The 22,684-nt window shown below is 26.6% G+C and overlaps 1 protein-coding gene and 1 long non-coding RNA gene across 2 annotated transcripts; both read left to right on the top strand.

Annotated features, from left to right (window-relative positions):
• The first annotated feature begins 8,237 nt into the window (after positions 1-8,237).
• On the top strand, positions 8,238-9,102 carry LOC8281335 (chaperone protein dnaJ 11, chloroplastic). The gene has a single exon (XM_002521609.4). It carries the CDS (start codon positions 8,266-8,268, stop codon positions 8,698-8,700), a length of 435 nt encoding a protein of 144 aa, XP_002521655.1. The 5' UTR covers positions 8,238-8,265; the 3' UTR covers positions 8,701-9,102.
• Positions 9,103-16,831: 7,729 nt separating this feature from the next.
• On the top strand, positions 16,832-17,470 carry LOC125370172. Its single transcript, XR_007216082.1, has 2 exons — positions 16,832-17,319; positions 17,409-17,470. It is a non-coding gene; the product is annotated as an uncharacterized LOC125370172 (long non-coding RNA).
• The last annotated feature ends 5,214 nt before the right edge of the window (positions 17,471-22,684 follow it).

Below are 22,684 nucleotides of genomic sequence, written 5' to 3'. Positions count from 1 at the left end.
TTCTTTGCATGCTAGCAGGAAAAGCACCTTTTGACATGTTACTGGATTGATGATTTGCTTGTGAGATAAATTTAGGCTCTCTCCAAATTTGATTCTGGCATAGTTGTCTCATAAATGTTAGTCTTCACTTTGCTAAGCTTTCTGTAGCTTCCAAAATATGCTGCAATTGTTGTAGTTGAATGTAGTTGTCTACAGATTTGAGTGATCGGAAGTAGAAAGTTGACCTGAGAAATGTGGTTTTAAGTAGATTGTGCATGGACCCGTTGATACACAAAGATTAGGGACTGACCCCCCAGTTAATCTGAACTGGGTTAGGATTGTACCCCAAGTTCGGACCTCTTAAGACTTGATCTAATTACTAAAAATGCTTCTTCAACCTGAAGAACTCAAGAGTATAATCTGTCTCCTATCTACTGAAAGTACCACCACAGCAAGATTTTTGATACATGATTATGCATCTGGATCTCTTTTTCAAATGAAATTTGAGGTAAATAAAATGATGAAGCTCAAGCTTCTTTATTGTTCAATTGGCTGAAGAACTGGAAGATAATTTAAGAATGAGCAGACATAGTTTCTAGTGCTCGTTATTATATCTCATTTTAATTTAAAATTATTTGATTAGTCTAGAAAAGCTTGAGTTCAGACTCGTAAGTATAATCAAGTTCGATCTCTCCACCTTACTTGTTGAGGCTATAATGAACTGATTTTTATTTGGTTAGGGATTGGTTCGACAATATTATCGAGCTGAAAGTTAAACTTGAACTTGGCTTGTTTAACTAAGGAGACAAATTCAAATAAATTTTTTTATTGAGTTAAGAGCTTTTTAAGTAGCTTACAAATAGATTATCTTGTTATATTATATAAATTAAATTAATGAGACAAAAAAAATACTACAATAAGATAGCATAATATATATATTTTTAAAATTATATGTATAAATATATTATATAGAAGAGTATTTTTTTATTACAATAGAGAGTTTATTTCTATTTATAACTAGCTCGAATTGGCATTGTAATCTTTTATTTCTATGTAGATGCCATTTCTATGAAGAAATTTTATTATATATTATTGATCATAAAAATTATTAAAAAAAGAAAAACTAAATCGATCACATTATTTCTTAAAACATCCTATCAAACACAAAATCTTATCTCCTCTCTGTTTTTTTTTTTTTTTCTACTTTCAAGCGAGCATAGGTGAGCAAAACAAGATCTAAATATGGTTTGATATCTCAGAAAATTTTAGATAGACTCAGTATATTATGTTTTTTATAATAAATTATATTTAATATTGATATGTGGTATTTTTTATTAAATGTTATATTTGTATTGATTAATTTATTAATATTAACTATTTATAAATAAAAATTAATTAATATAAATACAATAATTAATAAATAAAGTTATATATTATTAGACAATTAGTTTAATTTATGGATATCACGGTAGAATCAACTTTTGACACCACATATGCTTTACTTAATTACACCCACTTCAGTGGGATGACATGGGTTCAAGCTAGCTGAGTCAGGTCCCAATATTGAAATTAATCTTGTGGTTATCTAGCCACTCCAAGTAATTAACTACTTATTTCTCCCACTTGTCTTGTCTTGGACTTCGAATTTGTGTTTCATATTTGCATGTTAAAAAAAGGTCTCATCATCAAAACCATTAGGCATTTGGCAATATGATGATGACTTGCAAATTCAATGGATGGGAAAAAAGAGGATTTTCTTTTTCTAATTTGGACTTTTAAGATGAAGAGAATACAATTCTTTCATAAAATGTCACTATTGTTATTAGCTATTATAATCTTTCAAGATGAAGAGAATTTTGGGACTCCTTGTCCTTTGATTGTCAATCTTTATCATTATCCTCTCTCTCTCTCTCTCTTGTTATTTCCCTTTAGATATTTTATTTTTTTTCTAATTAAATTTAGTCTTTCATTACTATTGAATTATATTTAGTTAATTAATTAACTATATTTATTTAATATTTTGCCAATAAATGACTATATTAATCCGTTTTAAATAAGTAATTTACATAAATTTAAATAAGAACTCTTAAGAAAATTTTCCAAGTATCTTTTATTTGTACTCTTATATAAAGTAAACTTTTTTAAAAATATGCATGTAGTTTTATATTTTCAATTTTAAATATATATTTTTCTTTGATAAATCAATATATATATATTTATGTCAGTTAACAAAAAATAATATTCCATAATCCCTTGAGATTTGCTGACGTTGGTTTATTTTTTCTGATATGACACTTGTATTGTACCTTAAAAAATAAAATTAAAATTCATGCTTGTAATTTTGTGTATTTTCAATTTTAAATATGTATTTTTTAATCATGATAAATTAATATGTATACTTTTATCATTTGTAAAAAATAATATTTTATTATAATCAAATATCTATTCTACAAGTACTATTTTTTGTTAATGGAAATTAATAATTTAGTCAACAAGATCTTTAAATCTGACCGGAGTTTCGGTATACTTAAAACAATGGTTAAAAAGCATCGGGCACAGTTATTAAATAACTTATTCTGATAATTAAGTCAATAATAATTTTAAGTTGTACATACGTAGCTTTTTAACTATTATTTTAAATACATTTAGGTTAGATTTAAAAACTTTGTTGTCAGTTTACCTTTTTTTTGATCAAATTATAAAAAATAAACACTGATATTAACTTGTGGTGAAAAAAACATATACCACATCTATATTAACTTTCTCCATAAAATAATATGCTCACGAAAGGGTGGTGAAAGGGGATATATTATAGTCCGACATAATACTTCACTTTTGTGAATCGCCATTTATAAATAAATAAAATAAAGGATTTTGTTTTTCTCCTTTTCTGGCGTACGATGGAATAGATCAATGATGGGGATCGAGGGTACTGTCAAATAGTATCAAATTTCATCATAATTAGATATTATATAAAAATAATAATAAAATATATAAAATAGTCTTGTCAATTGTCATTGCAAATATAATATTTTCTTAGATTAAATCATGACCGTAATTGTTGTTGGGAATAAATAATACTATATATATATAGAGATTATGGATAATAATTAATGCATGGACGGTTATGAAGATAAAATAACTATAATATATAATTGACTGACTGAAATTAAACGCTAATGCGAAACTTGTTATGGTACAAATTAAGTTGTTCATTTGATGATTAAATGGTAAGTTGTCGTCATCAAATAGTGAAAGTCTCTCACTTTTTAAGTTGATAACCATTTTAGACCCCTAATAATTAATTATCTCAATAATTCCTGCCCCATCAAATAATGAATTTGTGATTTTAGAATTCTTTTTTAACAATTGGAAAACAAACAAATTTCAAACTCGAGATTTACCATTAACATAAAATCCCTGAAACTTAGTAGTTTTTATACAATCAATTGAATTATTGTGTGCCCTTTTGTATGCATTGAAAACACAAGAAAAGATCATGGAAATGGTCATGGATGGGACATATTTATGTTAAATGAATGGCATTTAACATTTTAGATAAGTTCATTAATTCTTTTTCTCTTTTTTTAAAAAAGAAAAGAAAAGAATGACACTATAATTAGGAGACAAAAGAAATCTAATGAACTAGAAAAGTGGGTCCATTTATATATATGTATGCACACAAAAAAACTTGCTTATTAAAATCTAAATTGGAATACCGACATGGCTAAATAGGGTGAATGGGGTTTAAACAATGAATAGTCTGCTGGTATATTATCGGAACAAACTATTGGCCTTAGTCTGGTACAGTGTCATCTAGAACTTTTAGGAGCAGATGTCCTGCGAGACACTGTCACTCAACAGTAGCTATAGAGGTTAAAGAAAGACTGCTGGTGAAATGATAATGCTATATAAGGCACTGATCGGCCTCAAAGATCGATGGAGTCGTTGTCAACTTTGCCTAAAGTTATACCATTTGTGATCTAAAACCTTTAGGAGAAGATGTCCTATGGGACACCGTCACTCAGCAGTAGATATAGAGGTTAAAGAAAGACCGTTGGTGATGCTATATATGGGCACTGATCGACCTCAAAGATCGATCAAGACGCTGTCAATTTCTCTCATCCCCAGTACTTGATGATGATTTTTGCAAGGTTTAGGTGGTGTTGGGTAACAAATCCATAAGATAAAGTGTTCTTTTTTAGCCTAGTCACTTGGCTCCTGATTGGAGTAGCAATGCCTCTTCGAGTACCTGATAGGGCTCCTTCACATTTAAAGAGATATAATTTTTAAAATATAAAATGTGATGATTACTTACATGCTATATTAATTAATAAAGAATATTCTTGATAATTATTTACTAAACTAATAACTAAAAAATAAATTATAATTTAGAACAAAACCAAATAAAGACTATTCTTAGAAAAAACAATCACTTCTATTATACAACTCACAGAAATATAACATGTGCTAGAGAGCATTGGAGAACAATCAATACCAATTTCAAAACTAAAAAGAATTGCTCAATGATCCTTCCATTATGTGATTTATGTCACCACTAGCAAAAAGGGACCATTAAAGACAAGAAGATATTTTGCCTAAAAGGGTCAAATCAAATAAATAAAAACCATAACTATACTATTATTTTTAATGCAGAATGATAATGTAGTGTAGGACAGATTGGTGCAAATCTTCCAACTGAAAAGTATCCATACCCATTTGGTAAGAAGATTTTGCTGTTTCCCATTAAATCAATGTCTTTAGGACCCACAAACACATGCATGATCCATTAACCATATAATTAACTAAAGCCTTCCCCCAAGTATAAATTAATATCATGAATGCAAGAAATGTGACCCAAGAATGGTAGCATTATAGAGTAAAAATAATAATAATAATTTAACACACATCAACTATGTAGTGCAAGTTCCTCAAGCAAAAAAAGATACATATATATATAAATAATTATCTAGTGGAAGACTTAAGAGTTCTATGGTAAACATTCCACTCCAAAGGTTTGCTACTCTATTACAATAGCTATCCTTTTTCTTTTATATTACCATGTCTTAAGAGTCAAACTTTAAAAAAAAAAAAATAGAAAAGTTTAAGCTAAATTTAAAAAATAGAGAATTTAAAAGAATTTTAATAAAATAAATAAATAAAAGTTTTTCTACCGTACCGGTTTGGTCGATAGAGTCAAATTTTAATAATTTATTGATAAATTATATTGCAACTATTCAATTATTCACAATTAATAGGGTTAATCAAATGGGTTTGGATACACAAAAGCAGACCATTCAGCTCTGATTGAATCTTCACAAGTAGTTTATGTTTATAATGAATAAATATTTACTTTTAAACTAGTAAGAAAACTAACTCTAGTTTTGACAACTAAACTACAACAAAGGAGAATCTATCTAATTACAATAAGAAAGGAAAATATACCAAATGGAATTTTTTAAAGATCTTTTAATTTTATTTTTAGTTGAGTAAGGTATTTTTATTTAGTTCTTTTAATTTTTTTTACTTTAAATGTATTATTATGTTTTTTTCTATAATTAGTTTAATATTAATAAAAATTATTTTTTATTTATTATGACTTGTACAATAAAAAAATAAAAATTTTAAAATTTTAAATAGTTCAAATTTGACTCATTATTTATTTAAACTTATTCAAGATATCTCGAATTTAAACGAATTTGAATCACCAATATAATTTTATCTAATCAAACCTAAATAACAATATTAATTTATTCAGATCGGTTCGATCCATTCCCAGACCTATTTGAAATGCATTCTAATTATATTTTAAAATCTACTAAATATGAGTATGAGTCCGTGAAAATCCAATTTAAATAGATGGTCCGTTTTTAATATCCTGAAAAATTATTCATAATTAGGTATTTTTAAGTGGGTATTGATACAATTTATTTACATACTTAGCTTACATAAAAGGCTTTGAATTTTAATTTGTAGCCAGAAACTTTTGAAGCTCATGCTTTGAACTATAGAAGATTTGTTCTTTCTTGTAGAATTCAATCAAAAGATTCTGAAAAATATTATTAGGATTTGGATAAAGGAAAAGAAGAAGAAATTCTCAAAGAAAGATGGGAGTTGGAAGAAAAGAATGTCAAGAATATCAGCTTAGAATAGTGGTACTAAACTCAAATTTTCCAAGAAAACAATTGACTGTGTTTGGGGTTTATAATTGTTTAACCAGAATTTCTCTTTTGAAATCCTTTTTTCAAAATATATATTTCAACAACACAGCAAGAAAAGTAAAAAAAGAACATTTAAAATTGCAAGAGAAAAGAAGAAGAAGAAATGTTCTAGATATTCTCAAGCAACAATTATTGACTTGGGTCCATTCAGCAGATTGGGACAAATTCTAGGCCAGAAAAAAAAAAAAAAAAAAAAAGAACTTCTGGCTGCAGGGACACTGACGACACTTTCCAAATCTTCCAAATGTAAAGGGCTGTCATTTTGAAAAATAAGGCAATAAAACTTATTTCATTTGAAAAGTAATATATTCAACAAATAAATATTTTTACAATTTCAACATTCTTATATTATTTTCTAGAATTCTAATTTTATAAATTTTGTAAATAGATAAATAAGTTATTAATCAATTATATATATATATATATGCCATAATTCTTGATGATTTCTTTATTGAGCTTTAACGAGCACAATGGAGCCTAAAAGAAATTAATAAATATAAAATTAAAATTAAGTTATTTATCAATAAATTAAGAACTTTTAATATTTGTTATAAAACTATTTTAATATATTTGTCTGAAAAATACGTTCATTTATACTGCTTTATCAAATTAAGCTTTAAATGGCTCACAGGCGCAAATTATATCATGCTCCCTGGACTACTGTGCTATGTGGTCCAGGGAGCACCTTACACGTGTATGGACAATGTTTTCGCTTTTGTGGAATTAGGGGATTTTTTTAATTATATTATAAAATTAATTTTAGAAATTAGTATTATATTATATAATTAAATTGTCTATATATATATATTTATAAAATTTTATTATAAGTAAATAGGATTTAACATAATTATTAATAGTTTACTTTATATTTTTAATTGGTCATATTCTATAAATATTAAAATAAATTAATAATTAAAAGTAATATAATATAATATTTAGAAAGTCTTTATATACCAAAATCTTTCATTATTACTAAATAAAACTAAATTTTTTACTTAATCAATAAATTTAAAATTTTATTTATATGTAGTTAATAATTTCATAACTGAAAGCATTATATTTTTATGATGGACATCAATATTTTTTATTTATAGGCACAATATTTATTATTTATTGTAATGAGATCACTATTTATTCTATCAATTTTAAAATGCTGATCATTTTTATAAAAGATATTCATAGTTTATAATATGCATATTCATTAATTGATTCAAATTACTTATGTACTTGTAATTTTATATATATAATTTTAGATTACTATGAAATATTATTTTTAAATAAAAATAATTATTATTTTTTATAAAAATTAGATTTATTATTTTATAATGTCATTAATTATTCTTATTAATTTAATAATTATAATTTTATATATGTTACTTATAACACTGTGATGAAAATAATGATCATTATTTGTGGAAGTCAAATTTATTACCTTTATCATGTTAAAATAATTTTTCTAATGGGTATAAACATTCATTATTCATAAATATAATATTTATTAATTTATTAATAAATATTATATTCATCGAATAGTTTAATAGGTCACATATATATAATATATATAGCATTAACATAAACGTAATTCATTCGTATAATATTAAAAAGAATATTAAGTTAAAATTAGATTACAAATATTTATTTTTAAATAAAATAAAGTAAATAAATAAATAATAAGAGTTTAACTTTTAGATAATCAACCTCTAATGCAGATTCAATTAATATAAATAGAAAATTAAAAAATGGACATGAAAAACTTAAACCGCTAACAAGATATAACGGCCGAGAGACTTGGAGTTATCTTCATATCTCTCCCCATTACCCTAAACTCTTACAATTAAGATTGCACATCAAATTAAAATAAATTCGGATAATCATTTTATTGCTGACTCGGCCCAAACTCACCTCTTAAAAAATCATTTTTTTAATAAAAAAATATAAATAAAAATAATTGGATAAGGGCCATTTCCCGCTTTAGTGACTTGACCATAGTTAAAAACTTACACTACGGCTTCCGTATTATTTATACCCTTCCAAACTCCAAAACCTTCCCTGAAAATTAACAAATATGCTTTCTTCTACGCTTCCCAAATTCTCTATAACTCCTCCACCTCCCCGGATCACCACTTTCCGGCCACCGTTCATCTCCAACAGCACAACCACTACTTACAAACAAAGATCGTCCAATCTTTACATAAATCCCCAAAGAATGACATCTTCCTTGTACGAGGTTCTTGGGATTCCAATCGGAGCTTCAAACCAAGAAATCAAATCAGCTTATAGAAGATTAGCAAGGACTTGCCATCCTGACGTTGCCACCTTGGATCGGAAAGACACTTCAGCCGATGAGTTTATGAAGATACATGCTGCTTACTCTACTTTATCTGATCCTCAGAAACGCGCTGTTTATGATCTCAAGCTTGTTACAAAGAACCGGCCGTTGACTGTGAGTTATTCCGGTGGTTATCGTGGCCGGAGTTGGGAGACGGATCAGTGCTGGTAGCCCAGTTGAATACACGACGAAAAAATCAGCGACTATATTTTCAGAAATTGCAGGCCCGAACACCCTGTAAGTTATTCCTGAATGCACAGATTGGACATGAAATACGTAGTGGAACTGGCTAGGCAATGTCGAGTTGGTCCAGCTATCAATGATGAAGACTGTAAATATTACTAAGATGTGCTAACTAGAGCCAGCAGCTTGATATGGAACTGAAGTTTCCGATCAGTACTGAGTTTGCTAATATACCTAATACGTACTCTGGTTAGTGTATATGCGGTCAGGCCGGCGTGATTTTGTGCCGGTGATCGATGCTGAAAAGTAAAAAAAGAAACATATGTAATTTGTAGCAGGCATTCAGCTTGAATGATATACAATCTTATACAATATTATATATGTTTTCTATGGTTGTTTCGTTTATAATTCCTTAATTTCTATAGGGTAATTTCTTTCTTCTCCAATTTGATTTTTGTTGTTTCATCTTCTCAACTAGTATAGCATCTAAATATATTTAACGTCTCAACTTGAGTAAGGATCATCTTCAAAATTATTATAAGAGAACTTTCTACACATAAGATAGTCACTAAACCTTATATTTAGTTTTATTTTGATTCTATAATTTTATTTTATTTTATTTTATTTTATTTTAATTATAATTTTAATTTCGATTATAATTTAATTAATTTAGCATATGTTCTATTTTTTTCTGTTAATTATTCTTTTTATTGGTTATTTTAGGACTTAATCTTTTATTCATAAAAATAACTAAATTAAAACGCAATTATTGAAAACAATAAATCAATATTATTTAACTAAATAATGTTCAATGACCAATATGTTATTTCTCTATAAATTAAATTATTTAATTTGATATCATAAAAGCACCCACAAACTTAATTTGATGAGTGATGTATATCTCAACTTAATAAACACATCTTTATTTGCATTTTAATCTAAAATCAAAGAAACTGAATTACATATAAGTTAGTTTTGGGTTCGTAATAATGTCTCCATTTGCACAAAATGTTATTGTATTATGATGATTGCCTTCAAAGAAAAGATTAAATTCCCAAATAGAAAGAAAATCGAGAATGTATTGTGAAGGAGTAGTCTTCTCCAATAGACAGATGCTGGCCAGACTGATCTAAGAGGACAAGTAGAGCAATGGATGTGACCCTAATCACATCCATGAAGTTATGGATAAGGCCTCACCACAATTGGACAAGTAGGCATGAATGCTTACATATCCATCCATATGGCTAAGGCAATAATAGAACTTAATAGTCAACTCATGCTTAAGAACAATTTGCAAGAGAAATTGGCCAAATTGCAACATGACAAATATACATAAGTCTAAATTCTATTATATATTACTGCAGCAAAAAGTCGGAACCAAATTTAGATGAAAATTTGGCCTTTGCAAACCTTTTTATTCGTAGCTATTATCTCACTCTATTATAGAATATAACAATTCAGAAATATTTTTTATTTGCATTGTTGGACAAATAATTATTTTATTCTTTCATAACAACTCATGAACTGTAAAATGAATTATACCATTTAATTAGTTTATAGTAAAATGAATTATGTTTATTATGATGTATATGAACATTTTAAAAAAAAATAAATCAAACAATTTAAAAAAAAAACTGAGAAACAAAAATCCGAACAAAGTATGTTTTGGATTGAGAAATTCTGAAAAAAAAAATTAATAATTTTATTTTAGAATCTCTCATTTCGTTGAATTCAAACGGCCCCTAAGTCTTTAATATTAAATTAAGGAATTAGATAACAATCGCAAATTAATTTTCATCAAGCTCCTACTTCAATCAACTCATTCATTATATATTTTCATTTATGTTAATCCAAAGTCTAAATTAAATAGAACTAATATTACCTACCTAGTATGTAAAACAAAATCCCCATAACTTTAGAATTAATTAATTATTTGATAGTTTTTATACAAAATAAAAGAGATGTTTCATTTAAAGATTTAATACAACTGATAGTTATTTGTCACTGAACAATTATATTGAAACATTTGGTAAAGACTTAAGACACAGCAGTTGATAATTGATTTAGTCTCAATCAGCTGTAGATTGTATCAGCTATATTTTAGAGTTTTCTTTTATTAGCTGATAACTGATTTGATTTATTGATATTATTTATTTAGATACTATTATCTTTATTAAAATTTATTAATAATAACTTACTTAAAGTTGATCTCATATAATTAGATTCTTATAGTTTATAATAAATAATTATTATTTTAAAATTATTTTTAATAGTTAAATAAGTAAGATATTTATAATTATGGTATTTAAATTAAAAAAATTTATTAGTAAATTTTAAATTTAAACTTTTACTTTTAAATAATTTTTATAAATAACATACTAACAACAACTGATAATAAAATCTTATTAAATAGTTTAATTTATCAATTATTAACTATCAATTATCAATCATCAACTGCATTGATCAGCCGAACCAAACAGATTCAAAATAAATATGGAAAAGAACTTTTAAAAAAAAAAGTTAGAGAAAAACAGCTATCACTTGATGGCCTCCAAAAATTAAACAAACGACCATTAAAAACTTTAGAAAAAACAAAAAGGAAGGAAAGAAATAACACTTCAAACACAATAATAATTTTAAATATAGCCAGCTTAAAGCATATGCCACTAACACTTATGTTTAGGGCCTCGGACAAAATTAGATTTAGAATTTTTTTATTTAATAGATCTATTATAATTTCTTTAATAATATATATATATATATATATATATATATATATATATATATATATATGTATATGCTCATTAAATATCTACCAAAATAACTCTTAACTACTATCACAAATATTTTTTAATAGAGTCTAGGTGTGTTTGAGATTGCTGTTATATGTTTAAAAAGCAGGTTTAAAATATTTTTAATTTAATATATTAATTTCTTTATAAATCTTTTTTTCTCAAAATTGCTTTTAGAAAAAATATTTATTCGCCTGTAAAAGTAATTTTAAAAAGTTTAAAAATAATTTAAAATAGAAATTGAGTTTGGAAAAGCATTCTCCTAACTTCAATGCCAAACTCATCCTCAGTTTGGGGACTGCTTTTTGGAATGAAAAGTTTTCTAGTGCACCAAGCAACAAATCTTCTTATTCATTTTCCACTATTGTTAGCATGATCAATCCCCATCATGGAAACACTTTTCTAGAAGATGTATACATGTGATTTAGTGGAAAAGAATTGGAAGGAAACATATCAGTCTAATTCCACAGCATGTGGAGTACTACACCTTCTTCTTTAGAACCTTATATGGACAAAGTAACCAAAGGAAAAAAGATGCAAGATTTTTGTGATTGAGATGGGGCATACCAAACTCAAACAAGTGGAAAATTAAACCTTTAAGACAGTGACAAAATAAAGAAATACCCATTTATCTATGTGCAATTAGAAGAAATTATTTTTGTTAATTATTCATTTTTGTCTTGTCACTTGATGCCATTTCTCAAGAACACATGGGATGACTTTGGAGGAAATCCCAATAGAGCAAATTGACTATCAATATTTGATGGTATTATTATTCTAAAAAAATTAAAATATAATTAATTATGTTTATGTCAGTTGTTTTACTTTTCTTTTTTTTATTTCCTTCTCTTTTGTTATTTTGTTTCCATAAGAATTTTCAATGGATGGAGCAGTTGAGCAAAATTATTGGTGGTGAGGAGAGTCCAAGAAGGCAATAACAAGATTATTGGTACTCAGAATTTTCTTGATTTAATACTCTTTAAGTTAAATGTCTAATTTCTATTAAGCCCTAGGATTTACATTTTATTAAACTTAAAAAGAATTCCTTTTTTTTTTTTTTGAAAAATCCTTTAATAGCTTTCATTCATGTGCATTCAAACTAAGAATTTCACCAAAGTACTGATATAAACATTAAAACACTACAAAAAGAAAAGTTCGAGTTTGGGGAAAAGAAAGAAACGATCATGGTAATATTATTCACAGTTTACCCATTAAATTTACCGACAAAATTATGATAGTTGGTAAATATGGCTAATTAACGTAATTATTAGATAATTTTTTTATATATATCATCCACGGAATTATCGACGGTTTAGTAACGATATATTATCTATAATTATATCATCTAGCAATCTCAATATATATTGTTCTTAATTATTAGAGATACAAAAAATACTTTAATCTCTCATCTAAAAATTAAAATTAAAATTAAATCAAATAAATTTCTGATCTAGTATTGTTTTTGACATGCCAATAACTATTTATATGTAAGAGTGTATTAAAAATGTTATACATGATCCTGGCCTGACACACATTTTCATGGGTAAACTATGCATAAATAAGAATACAAGTGAACAGCCTTAGCCCATCTTATTGGATTAAATTGGGCCTACTCACATAATATTCATTTATTTCCAAGCAGGCAATCAGTTTTTTAAGCCTAAAGTTGAAACAACAAAATAGCGGATTGTCTGTCTAATACCACACGTATCCTACAATTAAATTAAGAAGCCTAATCTATTTATAATATATTAGTATCAAAATCATATTAATGATTAAAATCGATTCAGATTCAAAATATTTTAAATAAATTTAAACGAGTTAAATAATGAGCTGAATCTGAATTAAATATGAACCGCTCAAAGTAATAATATCTTTTAATATTTTGCTTCTTTTCTATTATATAAAGTAAAATAAATTTTATTAATATTAAAGTAATAAAAAGAAAACATAAAAAGTGATAAGCTCAAAGTAATAAAATAGAAATCCTTTTACAAAATTAAATAAGAATAGTTTACTCTATTGAAAATAAAGAAAAATAAACTCATTATCTAATAGTTCCTTTAAAAGCTATTAATTATTACATCTTCGAAAACGCAAAAGATATAAAAAAATTTTACTACCAGAAAATAATCACTTTGTATAAAAGATAGTTACTGGTTAAATACAATTTCTTTTTGGATTTATAAAAAATTTATTTAACTTTATTTTTATTATCAATAAAATAAAATTAATTTTAAAAATATATGTATTATATTTTACTATTATAGATAATATATATTATTTATAATGAATCTAAAAGTTTATAAACATATGAGCCAATTTGTTTTTTTTAGCTTAGCTGGAGTTTTTAACGAGCTTAAAAATTAAGATCAAGCTCAAATTGGCATATATCTGTTATAAATAAATTTAAACGATTTAAAATTTGAGCGAACGTCAAACTATTCAGATTATTTTATATCTCTATTCATATCTAACTTTTTTCTCATAAATTATTCATTAATTGATGCATGGCATAACTGTTATTATATTTTAATTTAATGGATATTTTGAAGTAGATGGTCTTTAGCTTTTACTTTGTAAATATGTGAATGTCATTTTGTAGTTCTCCTGATGAAATTGGAGGCTTCGAGGAAGCATGTCCACGAACTACATCAGTCCAAAATGTTTAGTTTTTAACAGGCAATTGTACCTTTTAAAACCACAGAAATGGGTCTCCTATAAGATGTTTGTATTATAACATTTATAGTTGCAATTATAACTATGATAAGCTGTCACTTTTCTACGGTGAAGGGGAGTGATGGATCTGTCTTATTCAAGCAATTTCAATGGTGACACAAACTGTAGCGTGATAAAGAAAAGAATGATCACATAAATATGTTTCATAAAGAATAAATTAGGTTGGATTGAAATTTCACCTTTAATTCTTGAGAAAAGGAACATTCAGATCCTTGGAACTTTGAAAATGTGGGGATTTGAGAGAGCTGTTATGGAAAAGATTATGCATTCATTTGAATTTAGGTTTGTATTTTTCAGCTAAATGGCATGTTGAAATAAAGAAATGAATTTTCAACTCAGGGGTAAAAGCATTAATATGTAAGAATTGGATATATTTGATCCTGAGGAATCTACTAGAACCTTGATGGATTCACTAGGATCAGAGAATAAGACTTTGCTTATCCTGGATCTTTTGGGTCTTTTAGACTCAATTATTTGCCTACTTTTGATTTATTAAGAGATATATAACTCACACTTGGGCACTGTGCTATAATGATTTTGAAGATTGAATGACTAAAGGGTCCTTCAATCATTTTGAAGATTGAACCATCTTAACCTTTGTTCTGAGTAATAGTTTTGAACATTGAGTCATATATAGAAGCCTTACGCCCTAATGATTTTGAAAGATTGAACCATCTTAAGCTTTGTGTATTTGTGATAGTTTTGAAATTAAGGACCCTCTTAGGCCTTGTTCGTTAATAGTTTCCAAGATTGAATCATCATAGCCTTGTGCCTAAATGATTATAAGATTATACTATCTCTATCCATTTAATAGACTATTTTTCTTTTTTAGTCCGTCCAAAAATATGAGTCACTTTTCTTTTTTTAGTTATTAGTGTAATAAATATCTAAAATACTCATCAATAGTTAATATAAATAGTAACATTTATAATTAATGTCTATTTACTTGACTTTAAAATTGTAAATTACTATATAAACTTTTTGTTTGAATTTAAATCTAAAAAATTATAGATAAATTGATAAAATTATATCAATATTTGGATTATTATACATTGCGTTAAAAAATTTATTAAGAGTATTTTAGTAAGAAAGTGATAAAAAATAGTAGTATTAATTGAAAAAAAAAACTAAAATTCTTAATCTTTGTATAAATAAATAAAAATGACCTATAAAAATGGAGCAAACAATTAGTGAAGAAGCCAAGCCCTTTAAGCTAAGAGCTGTAAGGTTATAGTGAAGAGAATTGGCAGTATGATCATAATTTGCTGAAGAGTATTTTGAATTTTTATAATTATAGAAAAAATAGGATCCTATCAACTAATCTAATAGTCAGTTGGTCTTAAATCCAATTTGATCAGATTATTATTTTGAGCACCAAACCATATTAAAGTTCCCCACCAATTTTTCAATTGAATTGATAAAACTAGCCCATCTTATCCGAATTAGGACACTAGTTTTAGATATTTTATAATTATAATAAATTATTAAATTATATATTTTTAAATATTAATTAAATTTTAAAAATAATAATTAAATAAAAAATTTAATATATTTATAATTTCTTGATATATTGTTAGATATCACATTACTTATAAAATTATAATTTAATAATAATTTATGTTAAATACATATAAAAAATATGAAAAAATAATAAATATATATTTAAAACATACTAAGAAAATAAGCATATGGTACTCCTTTAATACATGCTCAAATGAAAATACTCAAACAACATAATATCTTTTAAATTTTATCCTAAAATATATATTACATATATAGGATATATTATTTTTAAAAATATTTTATTGAATATTTAATTCAATTAAATTTACAATATTAGTTAATAATATAAAAAAATTAATATAAATATGTACAATATTTTTATAGAATATACAAGTTATGAATTTTTAACATTAATAAAATTATAAAAAAAATAAAGGGGAATCCGTCCAAAAAAGTAATTCTACTTCATAATATTCCGATTCTTTGTAGAGCAGAAATGGAAATCTCAAGACCGGATGCTATTGCCATTCATATGTTGCAAAGTTCTTTCTAAAGTATTATTTCAAATTATGTTATAACTGAAATTCATAAAATAAAAGAATTAGGTCAACAATTTAAAATTTTTGTATACATATATAATATAAAGAGATGGCTTCTTTTGTAAATTTAGAGCCATCAATCTCATTTATATAATATAACATATGATATTAATATATTTTATTTATATTTTTTATCATTTTTCTAATAAATTAAATATTAAATTTAATAAAAAATTTAAATATTTAAACTTTTATTGAGTTAAAATATATTCATAGTTGTAAATTTTATTTAAGTCTAAATGTATGAATATTATATATATATATATATATATATATATATATATATATATATATATATATATATATATATATATATATATATATATATATAGTTTTTCGTTACCCATATTTTAGTTTAGTAGACTCCAAAACAGAAATGCAACTCCTTATTTGTCAACAATTCGCATACGTACAAGCAGCCTGGCTCCATCAATAATATTCTTTTCAGGATCAGACCACCTTCAGATTTTGGTTTACTGACGTCTCTCCAATTTAACAACTTTGATAACCTTTCCAAAGGAAGCTACGACATAATAATAATAATAATCTCCCTACTTCTGTTATGCATACCGCCAATCAGCCGGCCGGTATGGCAAATTAGCTTTATGCATATGTGCCAATTATTCCATCTTTCCGGACAGGTCCAAGAATGCAACCCCACTCTGGAATTATGCATTACTTATAGCCCCTCACCGTACAGCTTATGCAAATCAGGCTCAAGTTTTTTCCCCATCTCTTGCAATCCACCAAATCGTCCTGAGCTGGTTTGTCTTGGAGAATTTATTACTTTACAAAATCTCCCAATCTACACCACCTTACAACCTCACATCACAATCAGCAAAAACCCTTTTCTTCGTAAGTGTGTTATTTTTCTTTTTGCACGTTTTTCGAGTCTTTTCTTTTTTTTCTTTTTACAAGAAGATGAAAGGTCCTGAGGTGGGGGGTCACAGAGAAGTGGAATGGGGAACTATTAGGTATGTATGTCTGTATGTAAAGTCCTTGGATCTACCAATGCAATGTTTGATCACATGCTGAACATTGAACCATTGTCTGGTCTCTGCAGCAGTTAGAGAAAGTACGTAGCTTCCTGGAACCAGCAGATTTCTGTCTATCATGATTTCGTCACCTTTATTTTTCCACTTATCAGATCCTAAAACGACAAACTGTCAATGCATGCTAATTTCTTATTGACATATATATATATATATATTGGAACCGTATAGAAGAAATGATAAAGCAATAGATTCCACAACCCGTTTACTGGGTATATCCCTGTTATCATCTGCACTATTTTTTTTATGAAGATACGTACCCTTGTCATCTGTGTTGCATAATTTAAAATTTTAGTATTGGGCTATTAATTATGTGAAATATTTAAGCTTAGGTTCCTAAATTTTCCGATCACATGCAAGAGATTGCCACTACACCACATTTACGCACGTTGCTGCTGATAATCGGTGCGTCCAAATCTCCCCCGGGTAGCCACAAACAAATTATGTTGCTTAAGATCAAAAACAGGATACTATAATGGATCAGCTTGATCTTATTCTACATTGAGCTGAGGGAATTTCACTTTTATATACTGGGACCAGTCACTTAATCATGTGGGAAATTTCTTTTTTTTTTTTTTTTCTTTTCCCTCTTTCCTTTTGTCTTCCCTTCCCATCTTTAGCAGAATATCCAAATCCTGCAGATAGTTCCAAGATAGGTGCAAACTCAAGCAACACACTCCACATCTGAGAATTATGGAAGAGATTAAAAGATAGAAAAAACGGGGCATCAGATGTTATGGGAATAAAGGGGTAAGCTTACGTACTAGAAAAACTTCAAATGTACATAGCTTTCTTTTTTGGGCAAAGAATTTAACTGGTATCACAAGACAACTTTCACGCACCATATTTAACCTTTTCACCTTTTCGAACAAATGGAACACATACCAGTATTTCAAGAAATGGTATTGGCAAGGAATGAATAATATAGTTGGAAAATGCTTGATAGATTCATATCATTGTATATACACAAAATTGATAGATGATTACATATGTCCATTGATTTTAAATAATTGAGTATACTTTCATCATTCAATTTTAAAATATAAAACATTCCTTAGGTGTTGATAGGAATTATCCTGATTAGCTATAGATTCAGACTTTAATTTATTAAAATGGAGAGTACATCTACTAAATGATTAAGCTAACCCTTGGAACTTTTTATTCTTTTCCTGAAATGAGTGACAATTTGTGGCAAGTAAACATCAACTAAGTGCTCTCTCTACATGCCCACGATTTACGAGCTCTGTTCCCTGTCCGATTCTGATAGTGACATATCACACTATCAATAAAATATGAACCCATGGCCATATATGGGGTGCTTCGAGGAAAGACGTATCCTTTGCTAAGCCATCCGAGACAGTACGAAGAAAGTAGTTCAACACATGCTGCTATATAGTTAATTCTACTAAGAGTCTTGGGATTTAAATACAGAAAGATCAAGTCATTTTCATGTTTGTGTACCTTTTCTATTTCGTCTAATCAGCTATGGAAGATATATACCGTACAAGTCTTCCCAATATTGCCACAACAGGATTGTCTAGTACACCTTCAAATTCAAGCAAGTTTGGATGTGTTCTATTTCTTTCCAAGGGAAAAATGGGAGTGGGTCTAAAAATGGAAAATAGGAAGGAAAAATTTTATTGTAGTTAGGGGCCTAAACGAATCGAGTTTCGAGAGCTCGAGCTTAAGCCGAATTTCAAAAAGTTCAAACACCAACTTGAGTTGGAGCCAAATTAACGAGCTCAAGTTATTCATTCGAGTCTAAGTTTGAATCTAATTGAATTTGAATAATAAATATAATTTTTTAATAATTTTTGAAATATAAATTATTTAATTATTAAATTTAAATTAACTATTTATAATTATTAATATACACAGGATTATTGATATTTATAGGACTATATAAAATCATGTTAAACTTATTAAATTATGTATTATCACGAGATCAAATTAATATATGCTTATATTTAGTCTACCGGATAAAGTGTACAAATATTCTATTGAGTTTGCAAGTTCAAATCCTACTCTTTACACAATAGTTAATTTCTTTATTCAATTAAGTCTAAACTTGATTAGACTCGTGAGCTAACTCGAGTTGGCTATTATAGAGCTCGAGCTCGAGCTGGCTCGGCTCAATTAACATTGAATCAATCTTTACTTCTCTAATTATAGTAAAATCTAAATCACCTTTCACTTTTTTTTTTTATCATTATTTTGCACTAAATATAAAATATTGAGAAATTATAGATAGACTTAGTCTACATCATTATCTATAAACAAAATTAATTATATAGAGTAATATATACTATTACCTATTATTTATTATTTATTACTTTTACAATTTATTTACCATTTACACTCATTATTAAAATCTGATTAATATAAAATATCAAAAATAATAAATTAAGTTTATTTATAGATAATATAATAGACTAAAAATTACTCTCCCTATCTTATCTTCGACCATAGAAAATGCTAAAAACATGTTTACTGCTCTTTCTTCTTTCTTTTTACTACTTTCCTTATTGCTGTAAGAATCTATATTTTAGGACCACGTTAATAAGCAATCATTCCATAGGAATAAATCATTTTATTGTCCGTATTTGTATGTGTAATCGACCCATATTATATAGTGGAAAGGGGTTTCCATTTACTGCCCCAAAATAATATTCAAAAGAAATACTAATATGTATATGCAAATATGAGATATCCAGCAAAAAGAAAGAAACAAGAGCAAATGCATTAAAGATCCAAATACTTTCCATATCCCATCAAATTAATGAACATTCATTCATACAGACAAATTAAGCTCTTTTAGAATTGATTTGCCTAGTGAAAGCATCTTATGATAGCTTAGAAAAGATACTTCACATTCACGCCTTGCTCACACTAATTAATAACTTGTTTACTACTTAAAAGATAAATAATGGGAAAAACGTGCATTTTTTATTGTTTATTAATCAGAATCATAAGTGTTTATGCTCTGTCTAATCTTACTTTGGTAACCTTTGGAACTCTATGGTAAAGTTTTATGCCAAAAATGATGCTTCCTGGTGAAAGTTAAGAAATTAGTGACTAGAGAAATGGTGTTTTAGAGATGTAAAGGTTTACTTTGTAACTTAATGTTTGGTAAAATCCATTATTAAGTTTTTCAGTTTTAGTATATTAAACCCTTAAACTTTTTATACATACTTTACGATATTTTTGTTTATTTTATCGAACATTTATACTTTTATTTTTCTTACTTTGATTAAGGATTATTAAATTCGAAATAAGAATATAAGGGCTCAACAAAACAAAATAAAAATTAAGAAGCTCAATAAAGTAAACTAAAAGTTTAAGGGCTTAAAATGACATTTTTTTCTTAGTGTTTTGATGATGATGTTAATAACCCCATTGATCACTATGACAAGAAAGCCTCACTAGATTTAGAACATTTAGTCAAATTTCCTTTTATTTTGGTAGGTTTTGATGGGTTTGAGAGTTGAGTGAAGTAGGTATTTGTTGCTACTTTATTTATGAAATGGTCATCATATTATTTGATTGATCACTAGCATTTGCTTCCAAATACTATGATTAATTGTTTGCTAAGCATATTTTTCTGAAAAGGAACACCATTGTTGAAAAAGCTTCCATTGATCAAGCAATTTTCTGCTTTAAATCTGAGAAAATACTTGTCTGTATATGGTGTATTATGGAGTACTCTTTTTCAATTCATGACTTCATTTCACATACCTAATTAGTGAATCATGTTCAAATAACATTAACTTGGTTAATTACAACCCAATTTACAATTGCATTCAGCAAAAAATGCTGTCAAAAAAAGTCTAAAATTTGGAGTTTTGCAAACTATTTTAAAAGTAAAAGTAAATAAATTGATATTTCTCCCATGATATGTAATTTAAAAAAAGAAAAAGAAAATCCAATCAATTAAATTAAACCTATTCATTTTAACACTCAATACATTTTCAATCCGGCTCTATATAAAATTGCAGCTATACATGGTTCCAACATCTTTTCATTTTGGCAATATAATTTGTAAAAACCTCTTTTTTTTTTTCTTCAATAATTGCCTTAAATTCAGACAAAGGCAAGCCAATAAAATCAGCAAAATCTTCAAACAAAGTGAGTTCTCGAGAAAAGAAAAAAAGAAGGGGGCTTGACATGATTTGAGCTAGCTTTCTTGTGATCTTTGTGTGGGTTAATAAGAAATTAATGAACAGTTTATAGAATACTTGTATTAATTAACAATTATTAATCAGTTGCCTGCACATTATGTGATTTTTGTTGTTATTTAGACTATAGATATTATTAATTTTATAAGATTTAGGTTTAGATTTTATATTTAAGAATATCTTTAATTAATACTAAATTAAATATATGTAATAACAATTTAATACAGCATATAATTAATAATATCTCATGTACAATTAAAGATTTAATAATCTATTATCTAATATATTGATATAATTATATATATATTTAAACTAAAATATAATTAATATTTTTAGATTAAGAATTATTATTTAATTATAAAAATAATTTTTAATTATCACACAATTTTTAAGATTAGAAAATTATAGTGTAATTAAAAAAATAACATATATTAATTAACGCATTAATATAAAAATTTAAATAAATAATAATAATTCAAAAAGAATTACATGTCAGTATTATATCTATATATCAAGAATAATCTTGAATATACAATATTGTTCATTGAATTAATTAAATCATTAGAAAAATATTCTCCTTCTTATCACTTCTTAAAATTCTAGTTTCTTTTTGTTAATTGGTTTTCAACTTCTGCTTTATATGCCTTAAAAAGTATTTACTATGTCACTTTTATGCCTCAAAAAATGAATAAATGTGTACTTAGATATATCATTTATAAATGTAATAAAAATATTTATTGCCTCCTCTAGTTTACATGTCATTTAATTTATTTCAAGATGTATTATAATGAGTAAGGATTCAAGTATAGATTTAAGTATAGATTTACAAGGAGATTCCACTCACTAAATTCACTTAATTATGGAACATGAAGAACATTTCTGTGAGTAACTTTGTTTTCGGAATAAAAGTGAGTTCCCCATTTCCCTTGCCAAGCACCTCACAACCAACTTTGTTTTCCATCTATGACTTTCTTGAATGAGAACCAAGCAAGTTTGGTTCTCTTTGTTTTGTTTTCGTTTGTTTATGGCATTTGCTCTTGCATTACTAAAAAGTGTCACTCTTGTCTTGCATCCTCGATTACTCCTTAACTTGAAATATCTTTGAATTTTGC

The sequence above is a fragment of the Ricinus communis genome, chromosome 5 (genome assembly GCF_019578655.1).
Source record: "Ricinus communis isolate WT05 ecotype wild-type chromosome 5, ASM1957865v1, whole genome shotgun sequence".
NCBI classification, from domain to species: Eukaryota; Viridiplantae; Streptophyta; class Magnoliopsida; order Malpighiales; family Euphorbiaceae; genus Ricinus; species Ricinus communis.
The sequence above is the reverse complement of the archived record's forward strand: the minus strand, read 5'-3'. Positions and strand labels throughout refer to the sequence as shown.

Excerpts from the sequence above, each read along its gene's own strand:
- LOC8281335 (XM_002521609.4), top strand. The coding sequence starts at position 8,266 with ATGCTTTCTTCTACGCTTCCCAAATTCTCTATAACTCCTCCACCTCCC.